Source organism: Clinocottus analis, unplaced genomic scaffold (assembly GCF_023055335.1).
Source record: "Clinocottus analis isolate CAN_PGR_092001 unplaced genomic scaffold, fCliAna1.0.p SCAF_17, whole genome shotgun sequence".
Taxonomy (NCBI): domain Eukaryota; kingdom Metazoa; phylum Chordata; class Actinopteri; order Perciformes; family Cottidae; genus Clinocottus; species Clinocottus analis.
Window position 1 is genome coordinate 5,199,686 of NW_027175898.1, and position 27,889 is coordinate 5,227,574.

The window sequence follows — 27,889 nt, forward strand, 5'->3', positions numbered from 1 at the left end:
CACACACACACACACACACGCCCTCGCGCACACATAGACGGGCGACCATTGGCTCACGAGCCCGGCGAGGACGTTCTGGTTGGTGAGCTGGTCTCTGTTCCGTCGGGCCGGGTAGGGGGAGGGCATCCAGGACGGCTCTCCATCTCAGATCGCGGTGTGAATATGTAAACTGGAAGGCTGACTGATATGAATGGTGAATCTGAATGAGCATATTCATAGCCGGTATTAAGATGCCTTCTGAAGATTTCATTTGATGCTTCAGCTGTCGTGTGCCACATATCGGTCTCTTTCGTCCTTATCGCTGCGAATGGTTCGCTCGGGGATGCCGAAGGTTTCACGAGAAAAAAAAACAAACTCTGGGATCACATCATGCAGCGGGCTGAATTACTGACGAATTAAAAGGCTTTCTGGCTTCAAGAGAGAAACTAAAATCTGACATGACAGCAAGCGTAGCGCTGCAGCGAGAGTATATTTGTGCAGAAAAGTTTTGTCTTCCTAAAAACATAATTGTTTCCAATGGCCTAAGGGCCTGGTGTGGAAATGAATTTGTTAAATGTGTTTTTATGAAAAATTGGTAATTAGATGTGTCAACAAATGTTGTACCTTCCAAAATAACCTTTTTTTGGAATCTGTGGATTTTTGCCTAAATTGAGCACTGAAAATAAACACAACCAAATTAGGTAATTGTCAGTGTTGTTCATGTTTGATTTGATGGACTAGTTTCCGACTAACAGGACTAACAGTGCACCTCAAGATCAGTAGATTTGAATATGTGGTTTTGTTTTAACAAACCTCCCCTTGTCACATACTGTGCTGTAAGTAGTGTTCTGTCTTTAGTCACCGCAGCTTCCCAAGCAGAGCTGTCATGTCATATTTGTCATCTTTGACGGATGACGTCTGCGTCTAGCAAGGAAGAGTTAAAGAACCGATCCCGCGGAAGACATGGCAGAGCTGCTCAAATTCTTTTGGACAAAGCAGATTGACGTGTTTTTGTTCCTCGCACTTTATTCGCTGCCCTCTGAGGATCGGTTTTCTGTTCGGTTGCATGTCTGACGTGGCTTGCTCGATTGCGGCAGTGGAGCAGTGAAGTTAATTCAAAGGGTGTATGTGTGTTGCTTCTTTTTTTTTTTTATTTTATTCTGACAGCTTTGTGATTTCTTTCCATATCCTGAAATTTTAGATGCGCTTGTGTTGTCACTTTTCATGACATTTCTCCATGTCTCACTTTGGTACTTCTTTAAAATGTAGAATCTGAATTCTTCTGTAAATGTATGTACAGCACTCGCAGTGAAATTGCAATGCGAATGCATTTTAATGTGTATTAGTTTGCAAATCATATATCTGAGCGTACTCTTTAATTGTCTGTAATTGTTAAGATGCTGCTCAGTCAGTTTCACACAGTGGGATCCAAATGAAATGTGTAAATGCATCGTTACTCACACTTCCTGCTCATGCACCAGCCAATGCACACTCCTTGCCTGTCATGTACACACACAGACCAGCACCACACATTAATACTGCACGCACACAAATGTACAGACAAAATCAACTGATGGACAGGAAGAGAAACAGAAACTCAAACATAAATTCTGACGCTGCAGCATGCTGCACATACAAAGTAATGTAGTATCCACACGTAGGTGAACAGAAGACAGGCTGACGGGCACAAACACACACACACACACACAGCCACACACAGCATCCCAAGGCCTCTCCACGTCTCGCTTAATCCAAGCCGTCAGTCAGTGCTCGGGGGCCTGGATGCTGCCGTTTGATTGTAATTGCAAAAACCGGAGGCAGACAAGGGAGAGCCAGGGATGTCAATAGACAGGTGGAGGGACGGAGGGATGGATTCCTCCTGCCCACCCACAAGTCCCTGCTCAGCACGCTATGTGACTTTGTGTCAGCAGTTTGTCTTGTGCATAGCTAATGACGGCTCGATGGAGGGGTGGGCTGGAGTCTGCTGCCGCTGCTCTCGTTCAATCTCTCTGCCTCTCCGTCCTCTGGTCTGCGGCTGAATTCCTGACAAATGAGATTTTGCCTGAGGTGGATGGACGGATGGCATGTGGAGCAAGGCCTCTGTCTGTTTGTTAAGAAATCTCACCAGCCGTAAAGAACCCGGAGGTTTTTCTCCTCCTCGCCGCCCCATTCTTCCCTCCTCCGCTCCGTTCACTCTGTCTCTCTCTTCCTGCAGCGCCGTCTGTCTCCTCATTTAAGATGGAGGCCGGAATAACTCCCAGTGAATTGTTTTAATGAAGAAACAGAGGGAGTTGGAGGGAGGGGAGGAGGAGAAGGAGAAAGAGAGAGGGAGATCGGGGAGGAGGAGGAGAGGGCAAGGGCATCCAGGAACACTGAACAGCAAGAAATTGGAGGGATGAAAAAGAAAACACAGTCGATGGAGAGGGTTTGAAATGAAAAAAGAAAACAGCTTCTCCAATTAAGGAGAAGTTTTTTTTTTTATTTTGTTTTGTTTCATTGGTCATGGACAGTCAGTCACACTTGCTTTTGTTGAGTGTGTGATGAATTACACCCCTCCTATCCTTCTCCACTGCCTTTGTTGTGGTGAAGCTCCAGCCGTTTGTACCTCCTACAATATTTTGCGCTGTGAATTCTCCGTGCCTGTTTACCAACCAAGGTTCTTTTGAACTGGAATAGAGAAATGGCTTTTTGAAAAGTCTCTTTGATGGTGAGCCCAATTTGTTTTCACCGCTAAAAAGTTTGTTTGAACGCTCTGAAATGTGGGCTGACGCCGAGGCCCGTCCTGAGAGGGCTGCTGCCGAGCTGCGTGCCTCTTTCAGTGCATGTGCGTGTTTAAGCTAGCTTGTATGATTCGATTACCCTGAAATGAGAATCATATTGTCTCTTTATTGTTCCATCAGCACACTGTCTTTCTATTTCACTAATGATATAGTAATTACAATTTGTTCAAACAGCCACAAATGTGTGGAATAATGATGTCATATTTAAACGGAAAACTGTAGTTACAGGGACGTTTGTTTTTCTGCTACACGGACCTATTCTGCTGGAAGGTCAGAGGTCGGGGTCAGCTCCAGATGTTACCTTCATCAGAGGATGATAGCAAACACGAGCAATTCTCTAGGAGCTGCCAATTGATGTCATACATGATTTCACATTTTGATTCAACATGAATATTTGCACATTAATACGTGTTGTAAAAAGGATGATTAACAACAAGCAGAACACAATACACTCTTCTTTACATGTTTGCTTGATGGGCTTTTGAATATATATATATATATATATATATATATATATATATATATATATATATATATATATATATATATATATATATATATATATATATTTGAATGCATTTTAAAGAGTGTAGAGGACAGATCATAAGTATTGGTGTCTTACTATGGTAGTTCGAAAAATAAATGAGGAAAAAGAGAATTAGCTGGTTGCTCCCCACCACTCTGTGTTTCCTCCGACACAGGGATCATCTGATAGGCGCCTAGCGGTCCGTTATACAGCTTCTGGGTTGAATAATTAATTACCAGGTACTCTGGACCCATTTCATTTCAGATGCTTCAGGAGAAATAACTTCATGCATCATCCATATGAAAGCTCGATTCACAGTCAGGCGTTAATTCTTCTCTTAGGATACACAGATCACAACCAGATATCTCTCAGAATTCCACCAATCACATTATCGATCAGCGGCGGGGGCTGATGGATTACCGCGGCGGACGCACTGACAGGCGGCACATCCAATGGGGCAAGAGTTTTGCATCACCCCGATCAAACCAGACTCGCCCCACTCGCCTGCCCTCCCTTCTTTTGATCAGAGTCATTTTGACAGTGATGCATAAGTCTCTGCAGCACAGGGCTGGCTGGCTGGCAGGAAATGCCACAGATCCCCGAGAGCAGAGGGATGGCGGATTAAACAGAGAAAGACACCCCCTTTAAAAAAAGGAACTAAGAAGGAAATCAATGTTTTCTCCCTCTGGGGACAGGGAGAGGTGTTTAAGGATGCTGCCACTCTTGTATTTTCTGTAGTCTTTTGTCTTCAAAAGAAGCTTTTTTTGTCTGTGTTTGAACTCCTGTTTTGTCTCAGGTACGCTGGCCTGCCCCTCACCTGCAATAGACTAAAGTCCTATGTGGAGGTTGAATCGAAACAAATCATCACTATCATCCCCCGTGCCACCCTCGCCTCGCTCCACCCGCCCTCCTTCCAAGTTATAACTTCCTTTCTTTATTTCTTGCCACTTCTATCAAGGAGAAGTGAATGGCGCACGTTTCATCTCTCCAAAACGACGGTGGGCCTGAAACACCACAGACTGGCTAACATTGAACTGGATTGGGTAGAATAAATACAAAGGCAAGAGGGAAAAGAAAGCAGCTGGGGAAACACAAAAGGATGGAGCTGCAGATGGGAACTAACCTTGCCTGTGTTTCTCTGATGTTCCTTTACACACACACACACACACACACACACACACACACACACACACACCGCACCCATTACTGTCATCCCCTCTTTCTTTCTTTTTCTTTCTCAAGTCATCCTTTTTTTTTGTCATGTTCAGAGGACAGCACCAAAGCATCTGAGGAATGGGAGGTTACAGTGTATTAAAGGAAATGTTGTTTCACAAAAATGGTCGTTCCCCTTTCAGCAGGAAATACAGAGGCTATGCAGCTCCTGCACTTCAAAGCTGCCCGGAAAACTTCCCATGAAACGACTTTGATTGTCTGCATCTAAAGGGGACAAGCAGGGGATTTTCCCACTGGTGTCTCTCAGCGCAGTCTTTCTCACATTGTTCTTGGCTGTTGGGTTAAAGGAATAGTATGAATTCAATCCGAATTGCAGGCAGGCAAAAAAACATGTTGCTGCACAATCATGTTTGCTGAGAGTGAATCCACAATTTTGAAAGGAACTTGGAGCAGTGCTCTGCATGTGAATAATTCATTCCTACGTTTACAAAAGAAATCTGATAAATTTGCCATATGCACAGACTTCACCAATCCACCAATTCCTGGCATGAAAAATGTATTATTGACATTGGTGATCTTGAACCCATGAATCTCGCTTACAAAGCAGCGACACTGAAGAGGATGTCATTATTCATGTTTTTTAAATGGGGAGCAATTAACATTTGATAACATTTGAGGATGAATGGCTTCCTGGAATGAAACCCGTCATTCGTGTTTCAGTTTTTACGCCATTAAAAGTCCTTTACTGACCCATTTTGATGAAAGATATCACATAGAAATAATGTGCTGGAGGCAAATAGACTGAGGAAGCCACTACGTGCGAATTATCGAGGAGAAGGGGCAGCGGAGAGGAGCAGGACAGCGAGCATTAGCGGAAACCAGAGAGAAGTTAGACTGGTTGTTTGGACTTGTTAGTTTGAAGTGAAGAGGCTGCAGTCGGGTGGACTGTCTCCCTAACACACATACACACACATACATACAACCCCACACACAACCTCTCCCCCCTCACTCCTCCAATGGCCCTGTCGGTGTGCCAGGGCGGGTGATTACCGACGCTCTCCCCCAATTATGGGCTGATTATTCCGCCGCGCTCTAATTGACTGGGGAGATATGCAAATGGCTGTCATTTGGGATGATAAAGGATGCGGGTGCTGGATGCCCCCTGCATTATTTAGCCTCGGCTGTACGCAGCGTGAAGGATGTGGCGTGCGCTTTAATTGCTGAGGAGAGAGAGGTTAAGCTGAACGAGCAGCTGAATTAGAAATGAGGAATTTGGGCCCTTTATTTATTTCTTTATTTTGCTCCTCTCCTTCCATCTCCCTCTTTCTCGCACACACACACATATATCTGCACACTCTCTAACACTCCATGCCATGCGTGATTTTTTTCAGTTCTCTCTTGGGTGAGTGGAGAGGCGGAGGGGAGGGGTGGGGGGTGGATGGCAGGATGTCATGCTAGAATGCCATAAATAAAAACATTAGTGGTACCAATACGTGCAGAACATTTAGTGTGTGTGTGTGTGTGTGTGTGTGTGTGTGTGTGTGTGTGTGTGTGTGTGTGTGTGTGTGTGTGTGTGTGTGTGTGTGTGTGTGTGTGTTGCTGTAAAGGGAGGCGGTGAGTGGTCGGCTTGTGCATTAAAAACGAAAGTGTGAAGAACCTTTGTGGACTAATGAAAAAAAAGGTTTCAACAGCTCAAACAATAAGCAGGCTGAGCCTGTCTCCTCTGCCTCTGTAAAGCTGCCGTTTGAAATGAAAGCAAATTTAAATACACACTTCTAGGCCGAATACCAATGACCTAACTCAACTGTGTGAAAGGTCCACGTCGTGGGCGGGTGGAGATGGAGTGTGTGGCATCTTCTACTTCAATACCTGGGCGCACAAAGAGGGTCGACCTCCATCTTTATTTAGCCACTTAAATGAGGTTGTTGGTTGTTTGAGACACTTTGCCGTCATTGTTGTTGACGCAAAAGACAGTGGGTGGGAGGTGGTGGGGGGCATTAAGTGAATAGCCCACTGGCTAAGTACTCCTCGCTGCCACAGCTTGGCATATTATCAGGGGGAATCGGAGTGAAACTCAACACTAATCCCGCCGGTTTGGAGACAGCAGTGCCAGATTTGAGCGTCTTTAACAGCTTAGGGGTAATAGGGCCTCAAATGTCCCTTTCAATGTGGCCCGCCCCATATCTCCACATTATGAGAGGCTTAAGAGATGGGGCAGTTATCACTCAGTGAGCCCCTATCTTACAACAAGCAATAATCGCTAATGCATTGGAGTCACTGTTACTATTATCACCAGATTTAATGAATCTTTTGGAATCCTCAGTCAGGTGTCCACACGACAGTTTGACCCTCGCGTCTGGCTCCAGGACGGCTCCGAGTTTTTCCCGCTCAGCGTGCCGGGGCTGTAAAAAAAAAAAATAGGGAGAGCTTTCTTTTCCTCTTATCGAGATGTTGCGGTATTATCAGGAGATTGTCTGGGCTTTGTGAAATGTGCATAAGCAGAAATGAAAAGAAAAGCACAATTGCTTTTCAGTGCCGCTGTGGCTCTCCTCTGCGCAACTTTGGGAAGCCCTGAACAGTTTGTTCTTCGGCTGCTTTTGTTCCAGAGAACATAAACAGAGACCGAGCAAAAGAGGCTGTCTTCAACAATGTAGCCAAATAGTGAGGAGTGTTTTTCAAATCACAAAATAGTTCCTCTGTAATCACGAACCGCTGCTTGTTCAAACCAGCATTCTGCTCACTAACACAGTGTTTCCCGGGAACACTGACGACATGCAATTATTTCTCTGCGCAGTATACAGCCACTGTTCATTTTTATGCTTACACTGTGTCTACACAGGAGGTGTGTGTAGCGCGCATTAGCAGAGCAGCAGCGAATACACCGCAGAAGTAGTTTGGGTTTTGATTGCTGCTCAGACCCCCTTCAGTGAAAATGTGTGCTCCTAAAGCACTGAGAAGGCTTTTCTGTGCTTCAAACTAAAGATTGGCCAGATGTGTTACAGTAGTAAAGGTATGAACTTCTCAAACTCAAACCATCACAAGAGCACCTGCCATCATCTCTTTTGGCTCGTACGAGTGCAACACTGTGCACGGCTTCGAGGAGCGACTATCTAAAAGTACCACTACCGTTCACTGCAACTGCTGCCACTAGCTTACAGCTCTGCGTTGGCTCTTCTCACCTGTGGCTGTTTTAACTTAAGCGTGAGACAATTGGAAACTTTAAGCACTCGAGATCGGATCATTCATCATCCAGGCTCGTGACACAACAAAGATGTGCATGGGTTGGCATGCTAGCATAATTGAGTGCCTGCTGGGTGCTCCGCCTGAGGCCCACATGGGTTTTTCTGGCGAGCCTTAGGCATGCCAAACATCTCCCCTTGGTTTGCAAAGAGTGCCCTTGCCTGTACTTGGAGTCTCTCTGAGTGAAATCCTCAGTGAGGGGAGGAGGCACAAGGCAAAGACCCTCAGGAGGTGGCAGAGACTCTGCTCGAGAACTCTTATCTCCACACACACAAGCTCATACATATACATATCCCGGTTCGCAGACAAACACTCACAATATCTAGCAAAAGGCATGTTCGCACATTCCTATATAGAATTATATAAAGCCGCACTGAGCACTGGGAAGCACATTTTGATGAGCATTTTATAGTGTAGCGCTTAAATCGTCATAATTCCTATCAATTCTCATCATCATCATCGCCAATTATCATCATCATTCCAGCCTTGGCAGACATTCCAGCTGATTGACATCAAAAAAAGAAATTATGGTGGGGGTGTTGTGTTAAATCTCCTTCCTCTAAGTCTCTCTCTCCTTCTCAGTTCTCTTCTTCTCTCTGTACTTAATAGCACTTAGTGAAGGGAATTACAGTTGGTGCTCTACATGGGGCATCGCATTAAAACCCTCTCTTACACATACACACTCGCACGCGTGCAGCAGTCCATTTGGATTCATTTGCATGGCATTTCATTTGGATTTCGCCTCAATCGACGGTTTGGGGAGAGGATAAAAAAGCATCTTTGTGTAATAGCATTTCCTCTTAGTCTCCAGTGCGTCATAAAGACAGAAAACACAGCGGCTGGAGCCGATAAATGATTGCAGTGCTACCATGAGCAGACCTGTCCCTCAGGCCTACAAACGATAGCTGTTTGAGTTAATTACAGTTTACATCATCATATTTACCCAGAGAAGTGAAACAGAGATTAAAACTCCCCCCTGAGCCCACCGAGGTGTTATTTCTGTCTATACTGTACCACCGTGAAGTGGAGTATAATCGTCGCTATGTGTACCATTGTGAGAGATTTATCTCTTGACCTGTGAAAACACAGTTCCTGTATGGATACATATACACACCGTAAAAAAACATCAATGCTGTGTGAAAGTCTTCATAGAAAAGAAGCTCGAAAGCACGTTCACATTTTGTTAAAGTCTGTCTGCTGACCTGCCTCTACGTTGGGAACATTGAAAGAGTTTTTGGTCGTCGTAATCGTTCTTCCTCGACATTCAGGCTGTGAGGAGCTCCTTTCCTAATGCAGTTTCAATCCAGGGGATGGGGAATAAAAACCTCTAAACTATTTTATTTTGGTCACTTCCAAATGATAAATACATTTGTTCTCACTTATCTCGATGCAAACATTTGGGCTTTATTCGCCCTGCCTTTTAGATACCTGTCTCTGTGAATTCTGCAGCAAGCAATTTCCTCTGTGGTGCCCACAACATTGCAAAAGGACATTTTAAAAATTCAACAGCAACATGGATTGTCCAGAAATGGAAATAGTCCATGTGAAAACTGTTGACAGCTGTTCTGTGATTATCCAGAGTAATAGGAGCACAGTTTGAAAGATGTTGCTTTTGAATTTTTTAAATGTCATTTTTCAGTTCTGTGAGCATAACAAACACATTTCACTTACCTCCATCTCAGGCAGAGACAGATATCTCATGACTTAGACAATTGAACCCAACCAAGTTTGCTATTAGTACATTTTTTGTTATTTTACAGTAAGATTTTCCCATGCACCCGCTAATGCTACTATCAATTATATTTCTTGTGCCAGAGATAGTTCTCAGCTGACATTTTTTAACTGGTAATTAAATAAATTAAACATATCAATCATACTTGTAGGTGATAATTGGCATCAACTTTAAAATCCGTATTATAAAGTCTGTCTTTTGGTTTCGGAGGGAGGTTGTTTTTGAGTGATACCGCTCACAGTGTCCAGTTGCTCTGTTCGGGTTTGTGTTTCAAGCTCTAGTTAGCTGGTTAGCCATCTGGTGCAGAGCCCTCAGCCATACTATCCCTCTGACTGGGGCAGACAGAAAAATAGATAATCGATGTGAGAGAGAAAGAGAGTGTGTGGATGAGAGAGAGAGAGAGAGAGAGAGAGAGAGAGAGAGAGAGAGAGAGAGAGAGAGAGAGAGAGAGAGGAAAGTAGCTACTTTCTCCAGTCGCTCTCCTTTCCTGTAGCTCACAGGAAGCTGCGGCTATTGGCTCCTCCCTGTCTAGACAGAGAACCACTTTCACACACACACACACTCTCTCACACACACGCTTGGTGCCGACTACCTTTGCAACTTTGATTAATTCCCAGTGTGCGCGGTGAGAGGACTCAACATCGGTCCCTTGGTCAGGGGAAAAAGGCCCACAGTCTCCTGGATGTGACAGCTCCGTGCTTCACACTGATGCCTTATACCCTGCTGGGGTGTGTGTGGGTGTGTGAGACTGAGAGTAGGTCAGTAGTATGAGTGAGGGACGAGATGGGGAATGTGTGTGTGTGTGTGTGTGTGTGTGTGTGTGTGTGTGTGTGTGTGTGTGTGTGTGTGTGTGTGTGTGTGTGTGTGTGTGTGTGTGCGTGTGTGTGTGTGTGTGGCTTCATCTGTCCCCTCGGCTGCATCAGTGCTCAAGCATGTCTCGCTGTGACAGCCCAGCAGCCTGTATGCCTGTCACACACACACACACACACACACACACACACACACACACACACATAAACAGAGGCCCACTAAACGAGAGAGTGCAGGCAGGAGCCAACACCAGCGAGGTGAAGGGTCACGAGCGACTGCCTCCCCACCGTAGTGTGAAATGTGTGCATGGCAGTCTCGGCCCATTATGTACATATATAAGACTGTATGTGTGTCTGTCTTGAGGCAGGCGGGGGGCATCTCAAAGTAACTGGTTATTATCACCTCAATATTTTTCTTATTATGACAATTACATGCTCGAGGAGCGAATTAAGTGATACAGGACGCCAAGCGGGAGTGGTTGACAGCTATTTGGAGACTCAATGCACAGAGCAATTTGCAGCCCGGAGCCAAACAAATTGGATTTGGGCCACTTTGGATTGGGGCCCCAGATTGTTGGGCGTTTGGATCCCCCGACCGCATGCCTGCCTGGCTGGCTGGCTTCGATTCTTTACACATGACTATGTAGCAGACTGTTAGCCAGGTACCACAATACTCCGTGGCCCTTGACAGGGATTAAGTGTACGTGTGGAGGGAGGTGTTTGTGTTGATAAATGCATCTTACTGTATGTGTGTTGTGAAATGACTTTTTTTTTTTACGGTGCAAGGTTTCAGTAACCATAAGTTATAACTGTGGGTTTATTGGGTATTTACAATTGACATTTTTATAGTCTACGGGTGGTACACCTTTACACCCTTTCATGTTACTTTAGTGCTACTACTTTTTTGGTCTTGGGCCACATAGTTGTGCTCAAGTGTGTGTATAATCCAAATGAGCCTCTAAACGAATTACTGGTACACATTTTCCCACCCCTAAACTGCCACTGGAAAAGCTGGCAGCAACACCCAATTAGGTGAAATGCAATTACTCCCATCCATTCACACAATTAGCCTCCGGGTTAACAACCTAGCTGTACATTGGGCTAGCTCTCGGTGTTTTGGAAAAGCCATCGCCATGGTTACACCGGCTCCCACTGTGTCAAATGGCATGCACCGAGGGCCGCAGGTCGATTGCAAAAAGAAACAATCAGCCCTATTGGTTCAGGCAGCACATTACATCACTCAGCTCGGAGTACCGGGTGACTTGATTGGCTGAGACAGGGAGTGGGCCCACGGGTGAGAAAGAGAGAGGAAGGGAAAGCGGAAAGCAAAATCCCTGCGTCGAGCGAGGGAAGATAACACCAGGCGACAGACTGGCAGGCTGGCAGAGCGGGTGGGCACTCACAGCGGCATGATGGAAAACAAAGGCTTTGTGTGTCACTGCAGAGATCGCATTAACCAAAACAAGCAGCCATGGACCGACTGCCACACTGACTTGGTTGTCTGTTCCATAGACTAAGCCTCGCATGGATAGAGAGACATGGGGGACGCCTGTCTCACGTTTCATATGAAATAACATGGTGCTTGGGAAATGAGAAAAAGTACAGTTTTTTCGCCAGTGTCGACTTTGAATTGAACGTGTGACAGAGCTGCATAAATTCAAAACCAATGCCACATTTGTAGTCAAAGCCAATGCGTTCAAGATATGCAGGGTTTGCAAAAAGTGACTTGCATTCTTGTCTCGCCTGACTATGCATGTTGATATGAAAAAATGTGACAGCGGTGTGTATTTCTGTAGGTGTATCGCTGGGTTATTTGGATTTTGTGACCCATATAAGCACTTAGTGACACACACACACACAACCCCCCCCAAACACACACACAGGCAGATAGACACATATTATTCCGTGGTGACAGCGGTGGTTGCACAGGGCTCAGGTGGGACCGGGTCAACAGGCCTGATAGAGCAGGTAGGATCAGCTGGCATGCACCCGCAACGCTTCCCCTTCCTTCCCAAGCGGGCACCAGCCAGGAAACGGGGGTCACTTACAGGTGACTTCCCTCATATTCATCTACAGCTGGGGCACCGATGCTAGTCTGTGAATGTGTGTGTGTGTGTCTTGATGTGTGTGATGTGTAGTTCGGGGGCAGCAATCACATTGCATCACATCAAATCTGGTCTTCTACTCTCCCTTCCCTTTTTCATCATTGTTTTCTTACTTCTTTCATATATATATATATATATATATATATATATATATATATATATATATATATAAATATATATATATATATATATATATATATATATATATATATATATATATGCACACTACATTATACAGTATTTAGTCAGCAGTATTAGAGGGGATTCCCTGGTATCAATTCAGGAGGGGAAGTACCTACTTACACACAGACACACAGTTCTGCGCTCACCACAGGGACTGAAAACTGTAATATGAACTCACTCTTTGTCTGAATGAAAGCACATTACAATTCATTTTCACCAAAGCAGCCAGTGTACAGCAGTGTCTTCTTATGTGGGTAATGTTTTTGTTACACTGCCACCCCGACGACTGCAGAGGCTTCATCTCAGTGACTACAGAAGTCCACAAAAATGTCTGTTCATAAAATCACTGTTTGTGCTTGTGCAGAATGACTTTGAACCTGTTTTGCTGCTTGCAAGGCTTTTACCCATTATCACATCTGGTCTTTCAGTCAAGCGATCATATTTCAACCATGCTGAAATAGTTGAACTATAGTGATTTCTCATGATTATATTTACCAGGTAAATGTGTCTTTGCTTTGAGTTCACCTTTCAATTTGCCACCTGCTGCATGGCACTTCTCACCAAATGCTTGGGTGAGCTTCAGAAATACTCACCGTAAGTCCTTCCTTCTGTTCCAGGATCTGTCCGGCTCGATTGATGACCTCCCCACTGGGACGGAGGCCGGCCTGGGCTCAGCCGTCAGCGTCGGTGGCTCCTCCAGTAGCAGCAGCAGCAGCAGCCAGGGGGAGCAGGGAGGGGCCAGCAACCAGGGACAGTCCCCCTTCTCCCCTCACGCCTCCCCCCACCTCCCCAGCCAGAGGAGCGGACCCTCTCCCTCCCCCGTGGGCTCACCTGCAGGCTCCACTCAGTCCCAGCAGTCGCGATCCGGCTCTGGACCCATCTCCCCTGCCAGCGGACCCCCAGCCAACACCACCGCACCAGGTCAGGTTTCCATTCTTGCACATGCGTCTTGATAATCCAATTTTTTATCTTGATGACGATACCTTTATTAGTGGAATCACCAAATACAATAAAACCATACCTGACAAGAATCGCCGTAGGAACCGGTCACGACACTGCGTCTTACATCCTGCACCACCGTGTGAGGTTCACTGGGAACTTTGCAAAAATTGCTTTACAGCTTAAATGGAAATTGTTTTGTGCCACCAAACATGAGGCTGCTGTTCAAAAGCAAATGAGAAAACCATCACATTGCATACATACAGCATTCCCCAGCCAGTGATGTCAAATGAGTTGCATTGCCTTTGACAGATGATGAAAAAATAACTGCTGTGACATCACTGATTGGTGCGTGGCCGGAAGTTTTTGATGTGCTCTTTGAAAAGTAGAGCTGCGTTGAAGCAGGAATATTAGTAAACCGGTTGCTGCTTAAACACAGTTATCATACCTATATTTCTGCTTGACCTTTACATATATTTTGCCATTTAAAGACCTCAGCCTGATTTCATTTGTTTTTTTTAAAAAAAGTGCATTTAAAGAAGATTTAAAAAGGTCAAGTAGAAAACTGACCCTGATACAGAATAGGTACTCACTTCCACAAATAACATCATGCTAACATTTGTATGTATTGTGGTTGCAAGGATAAAGCTTTCACACCTTCCTATAACCAAACAGCAAAGAAATCAGATCAGGAAACAACGGGGTCACAGGAAGGAACCTGTGTTTCTTTGCCTAAATGAGTGTCTGGATTTCATATGATCACCAGTCATAATATTGTCATTGTTAATCTAGACACCGAGGTGCGCATTAAAAGGATTGCACAGCTTTTGCTATACCTGCACAAATAGGACAAAAAGAAACCGTGTAATGTTCAAAGCAGCCGCAAAAGGTGAAATGCACCCCTAACTGCGCTGCCAAGCAAATAGAGTCTCGGGGCTCCGGTGCTATTTGCACATATTCGATTTAAGTAATATGCATATATTTGGTGCAAAATTGGCCCTTTCTATGCAAATTACCCTCATTTCAAAAATAGTCAAATTCACAAAGATCAGCGCTAATAGCTACACGCAGTTACAGGGAAATTATTAGCGTCTTCAGAGAGTTGGCAGTAACTGAAGCACATTTGTACTGACGAACTGGAATATGAAATCCCAAATACGGTTTCTCTCGTTTAAACTGTTTGCCTGAAGTTTTGAGACCTCTGCACCTCGTCGGTCAGAACCTCGAGGCTCCCACATTTTATTTTTCTTTATTTCGTATCTGCCATTGTTCTGCCGACTGTGTTTTGGCATAAAAGCAACATTCACACTTTGCCACGTGGATATTTTCACTCAGCTGGAAAACGTTACGGCTGTGTTGATGCTGTAATATTATTGAATAGGGTTTGACCTCTTTTTAGAGCAGTCCAGATGACCCATAAAGGTGACAACATCCTGGTTTAATAGCATCTCTTTTCTCTCATCTCCAACTCACCGTATAATCCATCCCGATCAATTTTCATTCTGACAGTTTGGACAGAGGATGAAGCTGAGTGCACACAAAAGCAGAAGACCAAATAATATCAATCCAGCATGTCTAGACTTTGATATATCTGGTCCATTTAAAATCCTAATTCAGACCGCTGAAGAATATTACAGTTTAGTGCAGAGCACCTCATGTTTCATTCATTTTCTCCTCACAGTTTTTGTCCTTGCTTAGTTTTTGACTTGTTAAGTCCTCAATCACGGTGTTACACGAACACATCCCTCCATGGCAGTGTAATTTTGATAAATCCCATCTCCCCTGTGGATCGCAGGAGTATTTCCAACATTTATGTCCGGACAATATTTCCTCACACCTCTGAGTGTTAATGAATTGAGACTGACTGGTAGTGGAGGACTTCCCATCTGATTTGTTTCCTTATCTAAGATATGGCAGGCCAAACAAGACACCAACAGGATTATCAGACAATGCACGGTGTGTCTGTCTGTCTCCTGAGGCCACAGCAGAGCGCATAACCATTTAGATAAACATTGAGCATTATAAACGAGTGTGGATTTGATTTGCTTCCGACAGGCGGGTGTGGGTGCGTGAATGTGTGTGTGTGTGTGTGTGTGTGTGTGTGTGTGTGTGTGTGTGTGTACACACTGTTCTCGCCTGGCCTCCCCGTCATCGCACCACCTCTCTGCCCGACTGCGTGGCCAACCGGCGCATCAGCATGTCTCAGACCTGTCAGTCACTCTGACGAGGCGGGGCAAAATGTCTTGAGTGAGATCCTGACGCCAGCTCCTCCTCCTCCACTCCTCGAAGCCGCTTACCAGAGTGATTGACGCTAATGAAAAACTAGGACACTGGTTTTCCAGGCGCTGGTGCCAAGAATCATGACGAGAATCCGGAATGAGGCGGCAAAGACGGGAAGCGAAACCGATCGCTGGGACATGATTAATAAGAAAATATTTAAAAATATTCCCCATGCCAAATAAATGGTGATAAAGCGTAGAGCAGTGAGTAACATCTGGCATGTTTTAGCGGCTGTACTACAATCAGTTTGAATTAGATCAAGGAGCAGCGCGCATAGGAGAGACACAGGAGAACTAATGTGGTTAGCACACATCTGATTACGAACGCTCCACTTTCTAACACTTCATCACAAGTTAGGACACTTTGGCTAATGTTGTCGTTTTAGTTTGGTACAAGTAAGTGAGGAGAGGAGGGGGCAGGAGAGTTGTGTGTGTGTGTGTGTGTGTGTGTGTGTGTGTGTGTGTGTGTGTGTGTGTGTGTGTGTGTGTGTGTGTGTGTTGTTTTTTTAGGGTTGTATCTTCCGCACTTCCACTTTATTACTTCCGCAGACATGTAAAAAAAAAAAAAACATGTTCTTTATTTTCCCATTCAACTGTGTGAACGACAGTGTCCTCTAAATAAACAAAATAAGGCAAACTTTAATTAGCTAATTAATTTGTGTGAAATACTTACGCCTGTTTTTATCTGCAATAGTTTCAACTCCAGTCAAGAAAAAGTCAAAACAACTGCAATGATGCATTCTGGTTCATTAAGACTGCTGTCACTGGAGAAATTAATTTCAGTTCTTCGATAATGCGTTCTGCACCTCCACTGCTATCAAAATCTGTTGTTTGTGTTGATCTGTCATTTATTTCTTCTTCTTTTTCTCCTGTTAAACTCCATTTTGGCTGTACTGTAAATGCTATGTGAGTTGTATAGGCAAATATACACATAAATACAAAGTATATACAAAGAAGACTTACAGTTACTCAATTCCTATTGTGTCTGAGTGTGGATTGTTCCTTTAAATACAAACAATCTGTATTCGTGGTGACAAAGTGTGTGTTTGAGTGTGTGTCCACCTGCATATGTCTGCAGACTTTGCACGCATGGTGTTGAGGTAAAAGGCATATTAAGATATGACAGTAAGTAAAACCAAATGTCATCACAAGCTTTTTAGAACCGGTAATTATGTATAAAACGATGCGTTTATATATGTTGTACGTGTCAGTCTGTCACTGGTCAGCCTCACTTGGTGAACTGATGCGACATGTCACATGGCTGAGCACTCACAGGACACACAATACCCTTGACAGCGGTCAGAGGAGAGCAATTTCATCATGTCATCCTTTCACCTGCCTGTCAAACACTCACACCAATAAGTAACACCGAGGGCATACAGACCAGCCACTCGGCAACCTGCGGCTTTGAAAGGTAACGCCAACGTGGAAGTGCCTCAAACTTACATTCTCTGTCATGGCCACAAGGGGGCGACTCCTCCGGTTGCAGACAGAAGACAGATTGTATAAAAGTCTAGAAGAAAATGACCCTACTTCTCACTTGATTTATAACCTCCGTAAACACAAGTTTATGGTCTCAATCAATCAATTCTCCAACACAGCATGATGATGTAAAATAGACCATAAAGCAAGGTATGCTTTGGAGGTGGAGGGGGGCTACCTTGTGATTGACAGGTCGCTGCAACGGCGGTCCGGTCTGGATGTTGTCTGTGTTTTCATCTTAGATCTTTAACCCTTTCACAGTTCGTGAACGTTGATCGTAACACTGTGGTCCCCTCCAGATGTCCTATTCACCGGATGTGCTTCGCTCCACCCTCTCGTGTCACTTCTGGTTCCAAAAAAACAAGATGGCGTCTCACCAAAATGCCAAACTCAAGGCTTTAAAACCGCTGTCCACAAACTAACGGGGAACATCACGGTGTCCACTTCTCGAACACAGTCTGTGATGACAGCACATGAGGACATACCTGTGATCCGTTGATTTCAAGGTTACATGTGAAATGTATGGCATGAACATCCATACACGCTCGCTTGCTTGGGCGAGGGACAGTGTTGTCTGTGTGTGTGATTGTGTATGTGTGTGTGAGAAAGAGCCAGACATAGAGAGAGGAGGGAGACTGACAGATTGCCAGCCTATCATACACCCATACACTTGCACAAATCTATCTTGTCAGAGCTCCACGGCACGCCTGTAATTCCCTCGTCTCTTCACTTTTCCCCTTCTTTTCGTCTCTCTCTCTCTCTCTCTCTCTCTCTCTCTCTCTCTCTCTCTCTCTCTCTCTCTCTCTCTCTCTCTCTCTCTCTCTCTCTCCCTCTCTTTATATTTATCTGTCTCTCTGTCTCCCTTTCTCTCTCTCTCTCTCCATGAAGCAAATCCAATACACTGTAACATTATCCGGGCCTCGTCTTGCTATTTGGATTCTCTCCCAGAGCCAAAAAGGCACACACAGGGCCAAATTGATTTTCCTGTTGCGCTAGATTTGTGACAGTCGAGCAGAAATCACATTGCTCAACCGCCAACCTCCCCCTCCTCTTCTTCCACATCATATGCACACACACACACACACACACACAAACAGACTGTCATGTACGCACACATACACCACCCTCCTCCCAGTGCCTCTGAAGCAATTCAGAGCGTCCTCGGAATATTTTTCTCCTTCCGTGAGACATTGGGGACGAGGCGAGCAGAGATTCGTCTTTCATCCGGATGGATGTGGGGCTGAATGGGACCGCCGTCGTCAGAGCCTCCATCACTGACTGAGCTGTTGGGGGGGGGAGAGGCAAAGTCATCCAGTCAAAGTGCAAAACAACAGATCCTGGAAAAGTTGAGCCCGTTGATTTGTCTGTTTGGGTTTACAAAACTCTGCATTTTTCTGGATAGTTCGAGACAGATAACGTAGCGTTTGCTGCGTCTTTTTTTGAGTGCGTACATGAGCTCATTCGACAAGTCATCAGCAGGGCGTTACTTCCTGTCAGCATGGCGTTACTTCCTGTCAGCATGGCGTTACTTCCTGTCAGCATGGCGTTACTTCCTGTCAGCATGGCGTTACTTCCTGTCAGCATGGCGTTACTTCCTGTCAGCCTTTCTATGCCGAGAAATAGCCATATCTATTACGAGATTGAACCTGATGCAAATGATGATGCGCTCATTGACAGTTTATATCCCTGCTGCTGATGGGATTGAGCTGGCCCAGCTGTGTGAGATCAAATCCCACATTTCATTTCAGTTTCAACTGAATACGCTGCGAGAAAATACGCTGATCTTAAATAATCTTAAAGTAGCGAAAGTACTCTAGTAGAAGCCCGTTGCTTCATGAAGTGCAGTTGGCTTGAGATCGTGTCACTATGAAGGCCATTCATCGCCCCTGCGTGCTCTCTATAGAAGCATTAGCATTTGTTTGCTAAATGGGCTGCGATGTAATCGCCCGGGGCAACTCCTCCCTGGCAATTAACGTTGACTAAAAGTGCTTGCTTTTTGCCTCTGGCAGGCACAGATTGTTATTATAAGTGTCTGACAACATAAAGAAAAAGGACCCTACAGAGAAATAAAACGTTTCTGTTTTTTTACCTTTAGCTTTCTGTTATTGTGTCATCTGACTTGCGTGAGTGCCACGGACACTGGTGTTGTCAGAGTCTGTTGTGTTGAGAGTACAGAATGAGTGTTTTTCTCAAAGATTTTCAATGTCAAGGCTGATTTCGACGACCTGGATGCGACACAAGATCTCTCAGAGCCAGACTCACATTAAGCAAACGGTAAAGAAAAAGGTTTCACTTCTCTTTGGGATCCTTTCCATAATGTTGTCAGACTCTTGGAATAACAATCGGTGCTTGTTAGTGGTGAAAACAAGCACTTTCAGCGGGCGAACACTGGCTGTGAGGAATTGCCTCGAGTGATTGCTTTACAGCCCGTTTAGCGGCTGCCGTCGACATCGGTCTGTGTGTGTGTGTGTGTGTGTCTCAGTGTTTATACATTTGTTCCATTTGTGAGGACCACACAGCACAAGACTTCCACATTGTGCAGCTCCTAATTGACACAGAGAACATCCACACCTCCATGGCCCTGCTCGCTCTGTCTGCCTTAGAAAATCTCCCTCTTCTATTTTTCTCCCTTCTTTGTCTCTCTAACCACCAAGGTCCTCCAAAGTCCAGTCATCAGCCCCTGCCCACCGTCCCTCCGTCCCTGCTCCTCTCCGCCTCTCTGCCCACCCCTCCGAGTTTTCATTTTCTTCTAAAGAGGTGATTGGAGCTTGCGGGCGAGTGCTCAGGAGAGTTTAATCTGTGTATCTGCGCTCGCTTCAAGTGCTTCCAGGGCCGAGAAAAGGACAGAGAGGTCAAGGCGAGTGGAGGAGGGAGAGGGGAAGGAGGGATATATAGAAGATGGGAGACAGAGTGGGTGAGAAGGCCAGGCTTGACCAGTTTGTTAGCTTAAGGGTCCTTCCCAATGAATCTCTTCAATGAATCTCATCCAACCCATTTACATCTTGTCCTTTACATTGTCCTCCAGCGTAGCCTGTGGTTTTAGGCATTTCATTTTTCATTTCAGAAAATGCATTTCTATCTCTAATTGTGGTAATAAGAACCACGGATAGAAAAAACAAGTTTCCAATGATGCTGGCGTTTTTTCCCCCACACTGAGATCAAAGGTCAAACACAGATGCCTGCAAGGAACCATAGTGATGACCTCAGATCAGGATTGCATGCATAAATATGGTCTTTTTTTTTTTTAAAAACTCATGTTTAAACGGTCAGTAAACGACTTCCCCGTCAGGAAAATAACACAAATTTAACGGCTACAAAATATCGGACCAGAAGAGCCTCAGGGATGTTCAACTAAAACTTATATTCTGTTCATGGTGGAAGTTATTATAAGAAAGTGGTGGAAGAGGGTGGGGGGTTGAGTTTTCATGCAAGCGTGGAGTGTGTGGAGCGAGTTTTCCAGTCGCACCATTCCCTGAGAGGCTGCGTGGTGGGAACACTGCCTCTGGCTGTCCCTGTCCCTCTCTTTTTCTCTCATTATTTTTATCGCGCTCGCTTTTGCTTATGTTCCCTCTTGTGTCTCACGTTCCCTCGTCCCCACCCTTTCCTCCCCATCTCTGTTTGTCTCTGCTGCTTTTCTTCGCTCAGAGCAATGCCGTGGTACAGGCCTCCCACCGAGGAACAAGGCGGAATTTTCCATCCCTCTTATTTCCTTACATCTCTCCTCCAGCTCTCTTTCTCCACTTCCTTTTTTTTCTTTCTTTCTCCCCATCCACACATCAACCCTCCTACCCCCGTCTACCCAACTCTTTCTCACACTCCCACATGCCTCTGTTTCCTCCTCCTCCTGATGGCTGCTCGTGTTCGGAGTGAAACAGCAAAATGCCCTCCCCGCAGACATTATATTCACAAAGCACCGACCGCCAAAACCTGGGGAAAAAAAGAAGAATATGGTGCCGGCTTGCTGCGTTAGCCATTTAGAGAAATCCCATTCTATCTCCGTCCGACTGGAAAACCTTAACAGGAGCACAGTGCGCAATTATTTTCCCGCCCCAACACTTATTTTCTTGCTTTCCTCTCACTCTGGCGCTCTCTCCCCCGCATCTCGCTCGCTGTTTTTTAGCTTAAGCTGCAAGTTTTGCTTTACATACAGTTGCTACTCAGCATTGGAAGTAATGAGGATCTTGGGAGAGCGCTTGTTTTGTGAGCCACCGCAGGCCTGCGCACGTCCCCTACAGGGAAAGTTAACTGGCATTAGCCCCCGGCTCGGAGAGGCATTGACTCGCACCCATTGAGATCTAATCCACCATCATTGGAGCCTGCTGTTTATCTGCCTGTTTCCCCTGAAGACACGGCAAGGAGGGGATATTACCTTGGTGTGTGTGTGTGTGTGTGTGTGTGTGTGTGTGCATTTCAGCCAACGGGTTGTATTAAGAGATGGTGCTGAAGCAGCCCTTTCACTGTACTCTACACCAGTCAATTAGTGCTCACCAGCATTACTTCACTTTAGCAAAAATGGCCCCTGCTGCTCCAGGGGCCTTTATTTGTGAGAAACAGTTGAGGCGTGTGCGCGTACATGTGCATGTGTATGCATTTGTCTGCACACACACTTGCAAGCATGTACGCACATGTCTGCCAATGCACACCAGCACCCTCCTTTCATCAGCAATTAATAAAAAGCTTTTGAATGACCCTCTGGTTGACTTTTCTTCATTGGTATTATTCATACACACATACACACACACACACATACACACACACACATACACACGCACACACACACACACACACACACACACAGCTCCTCTGCTTAATATTACCAGGGCCCTGAAACAAAACAGAAATATGGCCACAAATACTTTCCCTCGGCTTTGAACTTCCCCGGCATTTGCGTTTGAAACCCTGATGAAAAAAAGCTTCAAAGACCACACTCCCTCTCTTCAAAGGAGTCAGGGTTGCCTCGACAGTCCTCGCGGAAGAGAAATTTAAAATGTGTATTGGGTTTTTAGCGAGGAGCATTATCTCCAAAAATGCAATGAACTCCCATTACTTTTGGCCCCGTTCGCTGCCTTGTATCATGAGCGGAGAGGAGAAAATGGATCTGCTTGCTAAGTGCCTTTTTTTTTTACAAAGAGGAAATTACAGTTGTTTGACTTTTCAGCACAATTCCAAAAGAGCATTTTCGTTCTGGATATCTTCCTGTTTGCTCTTGACTTTTAATGCAGCCGGTGCCATCGCTCTGAAACTACATTAACACGATGAAAACATCAGATCTGTTTGTCTCTGAAGCCTCGCGGGTCAGTGTTAATGAGTCGCGTTTGTAGACCCGCCGTCAAAAATCACAGATTGGAAGGATGCTTACGTTCTTTCAGGATGAAGTCCTCTGGTTTATATAGTTTGATTACAATTAATTAAAAGTAAAAGCAAGTTGCTTCTCATGTTCATTTGCATGCATTTTTTTTATGTTCATATGAGCTCAGCTGGGCGCTTGTGGAGGTGTTAATTGCCCGTGGTAATGACAGTGGGTAAAGATGCAGGCTGAGGGACAGCAATGTATTGCCATGCCACTGAAGGCCACATGTGTTAATTGTGTAATAGATTGCTTATGGGAACACTGGCACTACAAGGGACACACACAAAGAGATCTAAACATACATAGTTCAAACTAAACACAAGAATGAGCACAACTATTTAAACACAGTGCCAGTTACTCTTAAAAGCCCTCAAATTACAAACACTGAAACTAATCAAAATGAATAAAGTAATATTTAATATGAAAAAAATCCTCAGAAAGGGGTACTTATAAACGTTTAGTTTGAACTTTTAGTCAGATTTTATTCAGATTTTAACTACGCACTTCAGTATTGCGTAGTTTAAGGCAGTAAAGCAACTATTAACTCACACTCAGAAGAAGATAACCTGGATGGTGGAAGCAGTTATTTGTTTTACATTTTCATTCATACAGCAAGCAAAGATGGCCTTTTTTCTCTGGACAGGTAAAGATATACGGTCGGCTCCGGTTGACATTTAGCTCTCATCGCTCGCTCTCTCATCGGCACGTGGTAAAGAACTGCACGTCGAAGATTCTGCGTATGAATTATTAATGGTACGGATTAAACATGCCAGGGCTCACTGTTTGTTTTATTTGGACGTAATTATTTAATGGCGCCTTGTAAAAAATGATAGTGAAGAGAGGAGAGGAGAGGAGAGGAAGGCACGATAGGAAAGGAAGAGGAGACAATGTGGGAAGGAGCTCTGTCTGGACAGTAATTGGTAGTGAAATAATTACAAAGTGCTCCAAGCTTTACTCGTTTATTGCAGAGACAGAGGGAAGGAGGGGTGAGGCCTTGTCAGGCTCAACTATACTTCCACTCCTCTCTCATCTCTTCTTCAACGTCCCCGTTTTCAACAAGGATCATGTGTTTCTTGTCGTTCTCTCTCTTTCTTCTCTCTTCTCTCTCTTCTCTCAGTCCCACACGCACAGACGCAAACTCCGACGTCTTTGCATTAATCTCGTCTCTGGTGACAATTTACATGGGTCTGTGGAGAGCGTATTGGAGCATGGAGGCCACTGTTTTCTATTTGTACCTTCAATGTGGCTCTCACACACACACACACACACACACACACACACACACACACACACACACACATACAGCACAAGCTGCTGCCACCAGCACTCTGCCATCCAAACAAACAGAGTCTGACAGCATAGCCGGTGCCTGGCATGCATCTCTGCACACACACACACACACACACACACACACACACACACACACACACACACACAAGGCCTAGCTTTTATCACATGGTCGACATCTATTGTTTAAGGGTTCAGTAAACTCCAGCTAGCTTCATCCTCATGACCCATTCACCCATCTAAACTTAGGCTGCAGCTAATTTCGTGCCTCTGGCAGCGAGGGGCCGTGGCCCTCTGCAAGAGGCTTCAGACCCCTCCAGTCAGACACATGAACACATGAACATATGAACACATAGTAGTAATGTTTACAAACACAGCTGCACACATATCTGTGGTCAAGTACTGTACATTGGTTTGTGGTACTTATACAACTACTTTATAATATAATGTGCTACATTTTGGGGGGAAATGTATATCTTTTAGATGTAAATGGTACATTTTGTGACAGCTTCAGTAAAAGTTCTTTCCGTTTACATAAAACAACATATGATAATTTTATAAAACACCATGTAATACACAGATTACACTCCAACACTACTGGAAAGTAGTTCAAACTTGCTCCCACTTGGCCAACTAAATGTTGTGTTAAAAGAGCAACATGTAACATTTAGGGGGGGTTATCTACAGATATCGAATATAATATTTATAACTATGTTTTAATCAGTGTGTAATGACCCAAAACTAAGCATCGTTGTGTTTTCCTGAGCTTAGAAAAAGCCATTTATATCTACGTAGTGAACGGGTCTTCTTCCACGGAGTCCGCCATCTTGTGTCGCCAGGTTTGTACAGCAATGAGACAATAACCTGCTTAACGTCATCTGAAGGGAGAGGTGCGTTGTGAAACGCGGTACTAAAGGTGCCACGGACACTACTTTTGATTTGTATTAGTACTTAGTAAATGTTCTGATTTAATTTATTACCACGCTGCATTTGCTCTGCTCTCTCAGTCGGTCTGAGCTCCTCAAACTGCACACACACACATAGACACACACACACACACACACACACACACACACACACACAACAGGTGAAGTGAAAATTACTCGAGGAGACGGCAACTATACGCTTGTTACTGCACGTGCAAAAAACAATACTTCATCATTACATCTGTGAACATGTAAAACGACCGCTATGTTCACACAAAGACAGCATGAAGATCGCCAGTTTAATTCATTATTGACAATAATCCCAAAACACATATGTATCATAATAAACATGCTGAAATGGGTCATTTTGCAGAACAAGTTCTTTTTCAAAACAATTTCCTGCTTCCCTTCCACGATTAACTTTTCACACTGTAATTTGGTATTTTTTTTAAATTGTGGTATCACTTCTTTCACCACTGGCACCAGCACACAGACGTTCCTGTCTGGCGTTTCCAGTGTTATCTCTCAGGGTTCCTTCAACGTTTGCTCTCTGACGTTTCCCCTTCCCTCCACCGCGGAGTGACAGACTAATCGAATATTCCCTCTTTGAAGCAGCGCCGTTGGATCTATTCATGTGTGAGGCAGGGGGTCTGTGTGTGTGTGTGTGTGTGTGTGTGTGTGCGTGCGTGTGTGTGTGTGTGCGTGTGTGTGTGTGTGTGCGCGAGAGAGAGAGAATATTTCAACACATCATATGTGCCTTTGTGCTCTTGCGTGTTTCCTTGTGTGTTTGAGCGTGTTTATTTACACTTGTTTGTCCAATTACTTTTACATCGGTGTGTGTGTATGTGTGTGTTAGTGTGTGTTAGTGTGTAGGCAGCTTGGTGTATGGAAATGTTGTTTATGCAGTTTTATGCAAAGCAATTATGTTGACTTAATTGGGTTTGTTTATGTGGAGAGAGTGCCACCTCCAGTCATGTTTTACTGCTACCGTGGACACACCACAAACACACTCACACTCACACACACACTTCTTGAAATAGCTCACTTTCTACTGCGTGATTGAATAATCCGAAGTGTTTTCTTTATAATAAGGGATTTCTATTCACTGTGAGTTTGAAGGACAGTGTAGCAGAAACATGTTGGTAATGCTTCACTCCAGCGCTTCATTATGTGGCATCATGAGTAAAAGATTACTTTTGGCACGTAGTCCTATTTCAATAGAAGTCAAATCAAATAGCGTAATCGTGCAAATATGGAGTGACAATCATCACTGAACATGTACAGTTGAATTACGTCAATGTTAGGGCATGCTGCATCTCACATACATTATGTCTAACCACTGGGGTTTTCATACAAAAGTACAAACAATGCAGTTTGACAAAACAAAGCACTTTTCCTCTCGTCTGGCCCTCTCCTCATTGTCGCAGGTCTGAATCCAATGATAAAAGGTTAATTTGCCATCTCTCTCCTTCCTCTGGGCCAAATCAATCCACCATAGTCTCTGTCTGCCTTTGTCCTAATCAGAGCCTCAACTCACTATTGGATTTCAATGGAACAGGCGCAGCCCAAAGACCTGCACAACCACCGAATCAATGCTCCTCAAATGGTTCTGGTTTTCTATAGGGGATCGCTCTGGTTTTAATGCTTACACAAGGACGTGGCACAGGGTCCAATGGCTTGATATGTCCTCTGGAAGTGCATTTGTCATTTAGCTAATACTGAATCACAAACATCTTCATGTATAGTGATTGCGCTGGGCTCTTGGTGTGTCTTGAAATGTGGCATTGAACGGTCTAACAATGTTGCTTCGAAGCTAAAGAAACACATCCAGGGTCGCCTCAGTCATTGTGTTTCTTTTGACTGTCAAATTACAGATTTCTTTTAAAAAATTTGAACCAGGTTACTTCTGTGTCATCACAGAAATGCAGAAAGAAAGACAAAAGTGGTCGTTCTCGTGCTCTATTGTTACAGCAGTTCCTGCAGTTTCTTTCAAATCCCGAGCGGGAACGCAAATAAAGAAATGTAAATCAATTTGTTTCTATTGTCCTCGCTTTCATGCAAAGAAGTGAATGTGATTCATGCAAAAAACATTTTCTTTTAATGTGACAGCTTTTGTTACAGCCTGTTGAACATTTCTAACTCTGAAATGTGTCAAGCCAGTGCAGCACCAAGTGGAGATCTGGACCTTCATGTCTTGACTTCATGTTGTTCTTCAGGTTCTGCAATGGCCCCACAGATCTCTGGGAATGGACCAGAAGGATCCCACCCGCCAATCACCCGCTCACCTATGGCTCAGGAGAAAGGTATGTGTGTGTATATGTGTGTTTGTCTGGTTTAAGATTAGTAGCAAATCATCAGTTTTGACAGTTTAAAGTATACATGGAGTTTACAGAGGTAATGTTTGCACTGGGGAAGGCTGTGTGAGGACGTTCATGTGTGTTCATGACATGAGTTTTATTTTAGTGAAACAGGGCGGCTAGCCCACACAGAAGACCAAATGCATACATTGAAGTCTGTGTATGTGTGCAACAGAAACGGTTTCCATAAGGAATCCAGTTTGTACATCATACTCACATTAAAAGAGTCCGTGTAAGTCAAACGTGTCTTTCATGTCGTTTGTTTTTCTTTTACATTCCACACTAGTGGGGGGCATAAAATGGAGGATCATAAGAAAGGAAAAACAGTTAGCGAAGCTCAGAGAATAGCACCAACAAGGGTTATAATGAAACCTTTTCTGAGCGAGCAAAAGGACGTGGAGCCCAAGATGTTAGCAGATTTATGTAAACAAAGACTATGGCGAGTTCGGCCCAACGCAGGACTTTGTTCTTCTTTCTTCTGCTTTTCCAAAGTGCGTTCCTTCTGCAAGCGTACCGCTCGCTTTGTGCCTTTCATATTTCTCTGCATTTTTCTGAAACAAACTTTTTTTTTTGCCAGCATGTGACTGAAACGAACTTTTTAAACAGTTTGACAACAGTTGTTGTAGTTGAGGCAGCTGAGCAGGTGCTCTCACACAAACACACACACACGGACACAAGGTTTTACCATCATGCCTCATTTTTCCTGCATAGGCCGCGGGAAACCCATGGTTTGGTAAATATG

At 44.5% G+C, this 27,889-nt stretch overlaps 1 protein-coding gene across 1 annotated transcript in view; it reads left to right on the forward strand.

Moving 5' to 3' along the window:
* The window catches only part of arid1b (AT-rich interactive domain 1B), a 160,880-nt gene that overhangs the window by 97,332 nt on the left and 35,659 nt on the right, over positions 1 to 27,889 (forward strand). Inside the window, exons 5-6 of the mRNA XM_068580025.1 lie at positions 13,145 to 13,448; positions 27,007 to 27,093. Of these exons, the coding sequence (XP_068436126.1) occupies positions 13,145 to 13,448; positions 27,007 to 27,093 (391 nt within the window). The remainder of the gene's footprint in view (positions 1 to 13,144; positions 13,449 to 27,006; positions 27,094 to 27,889) is intronic.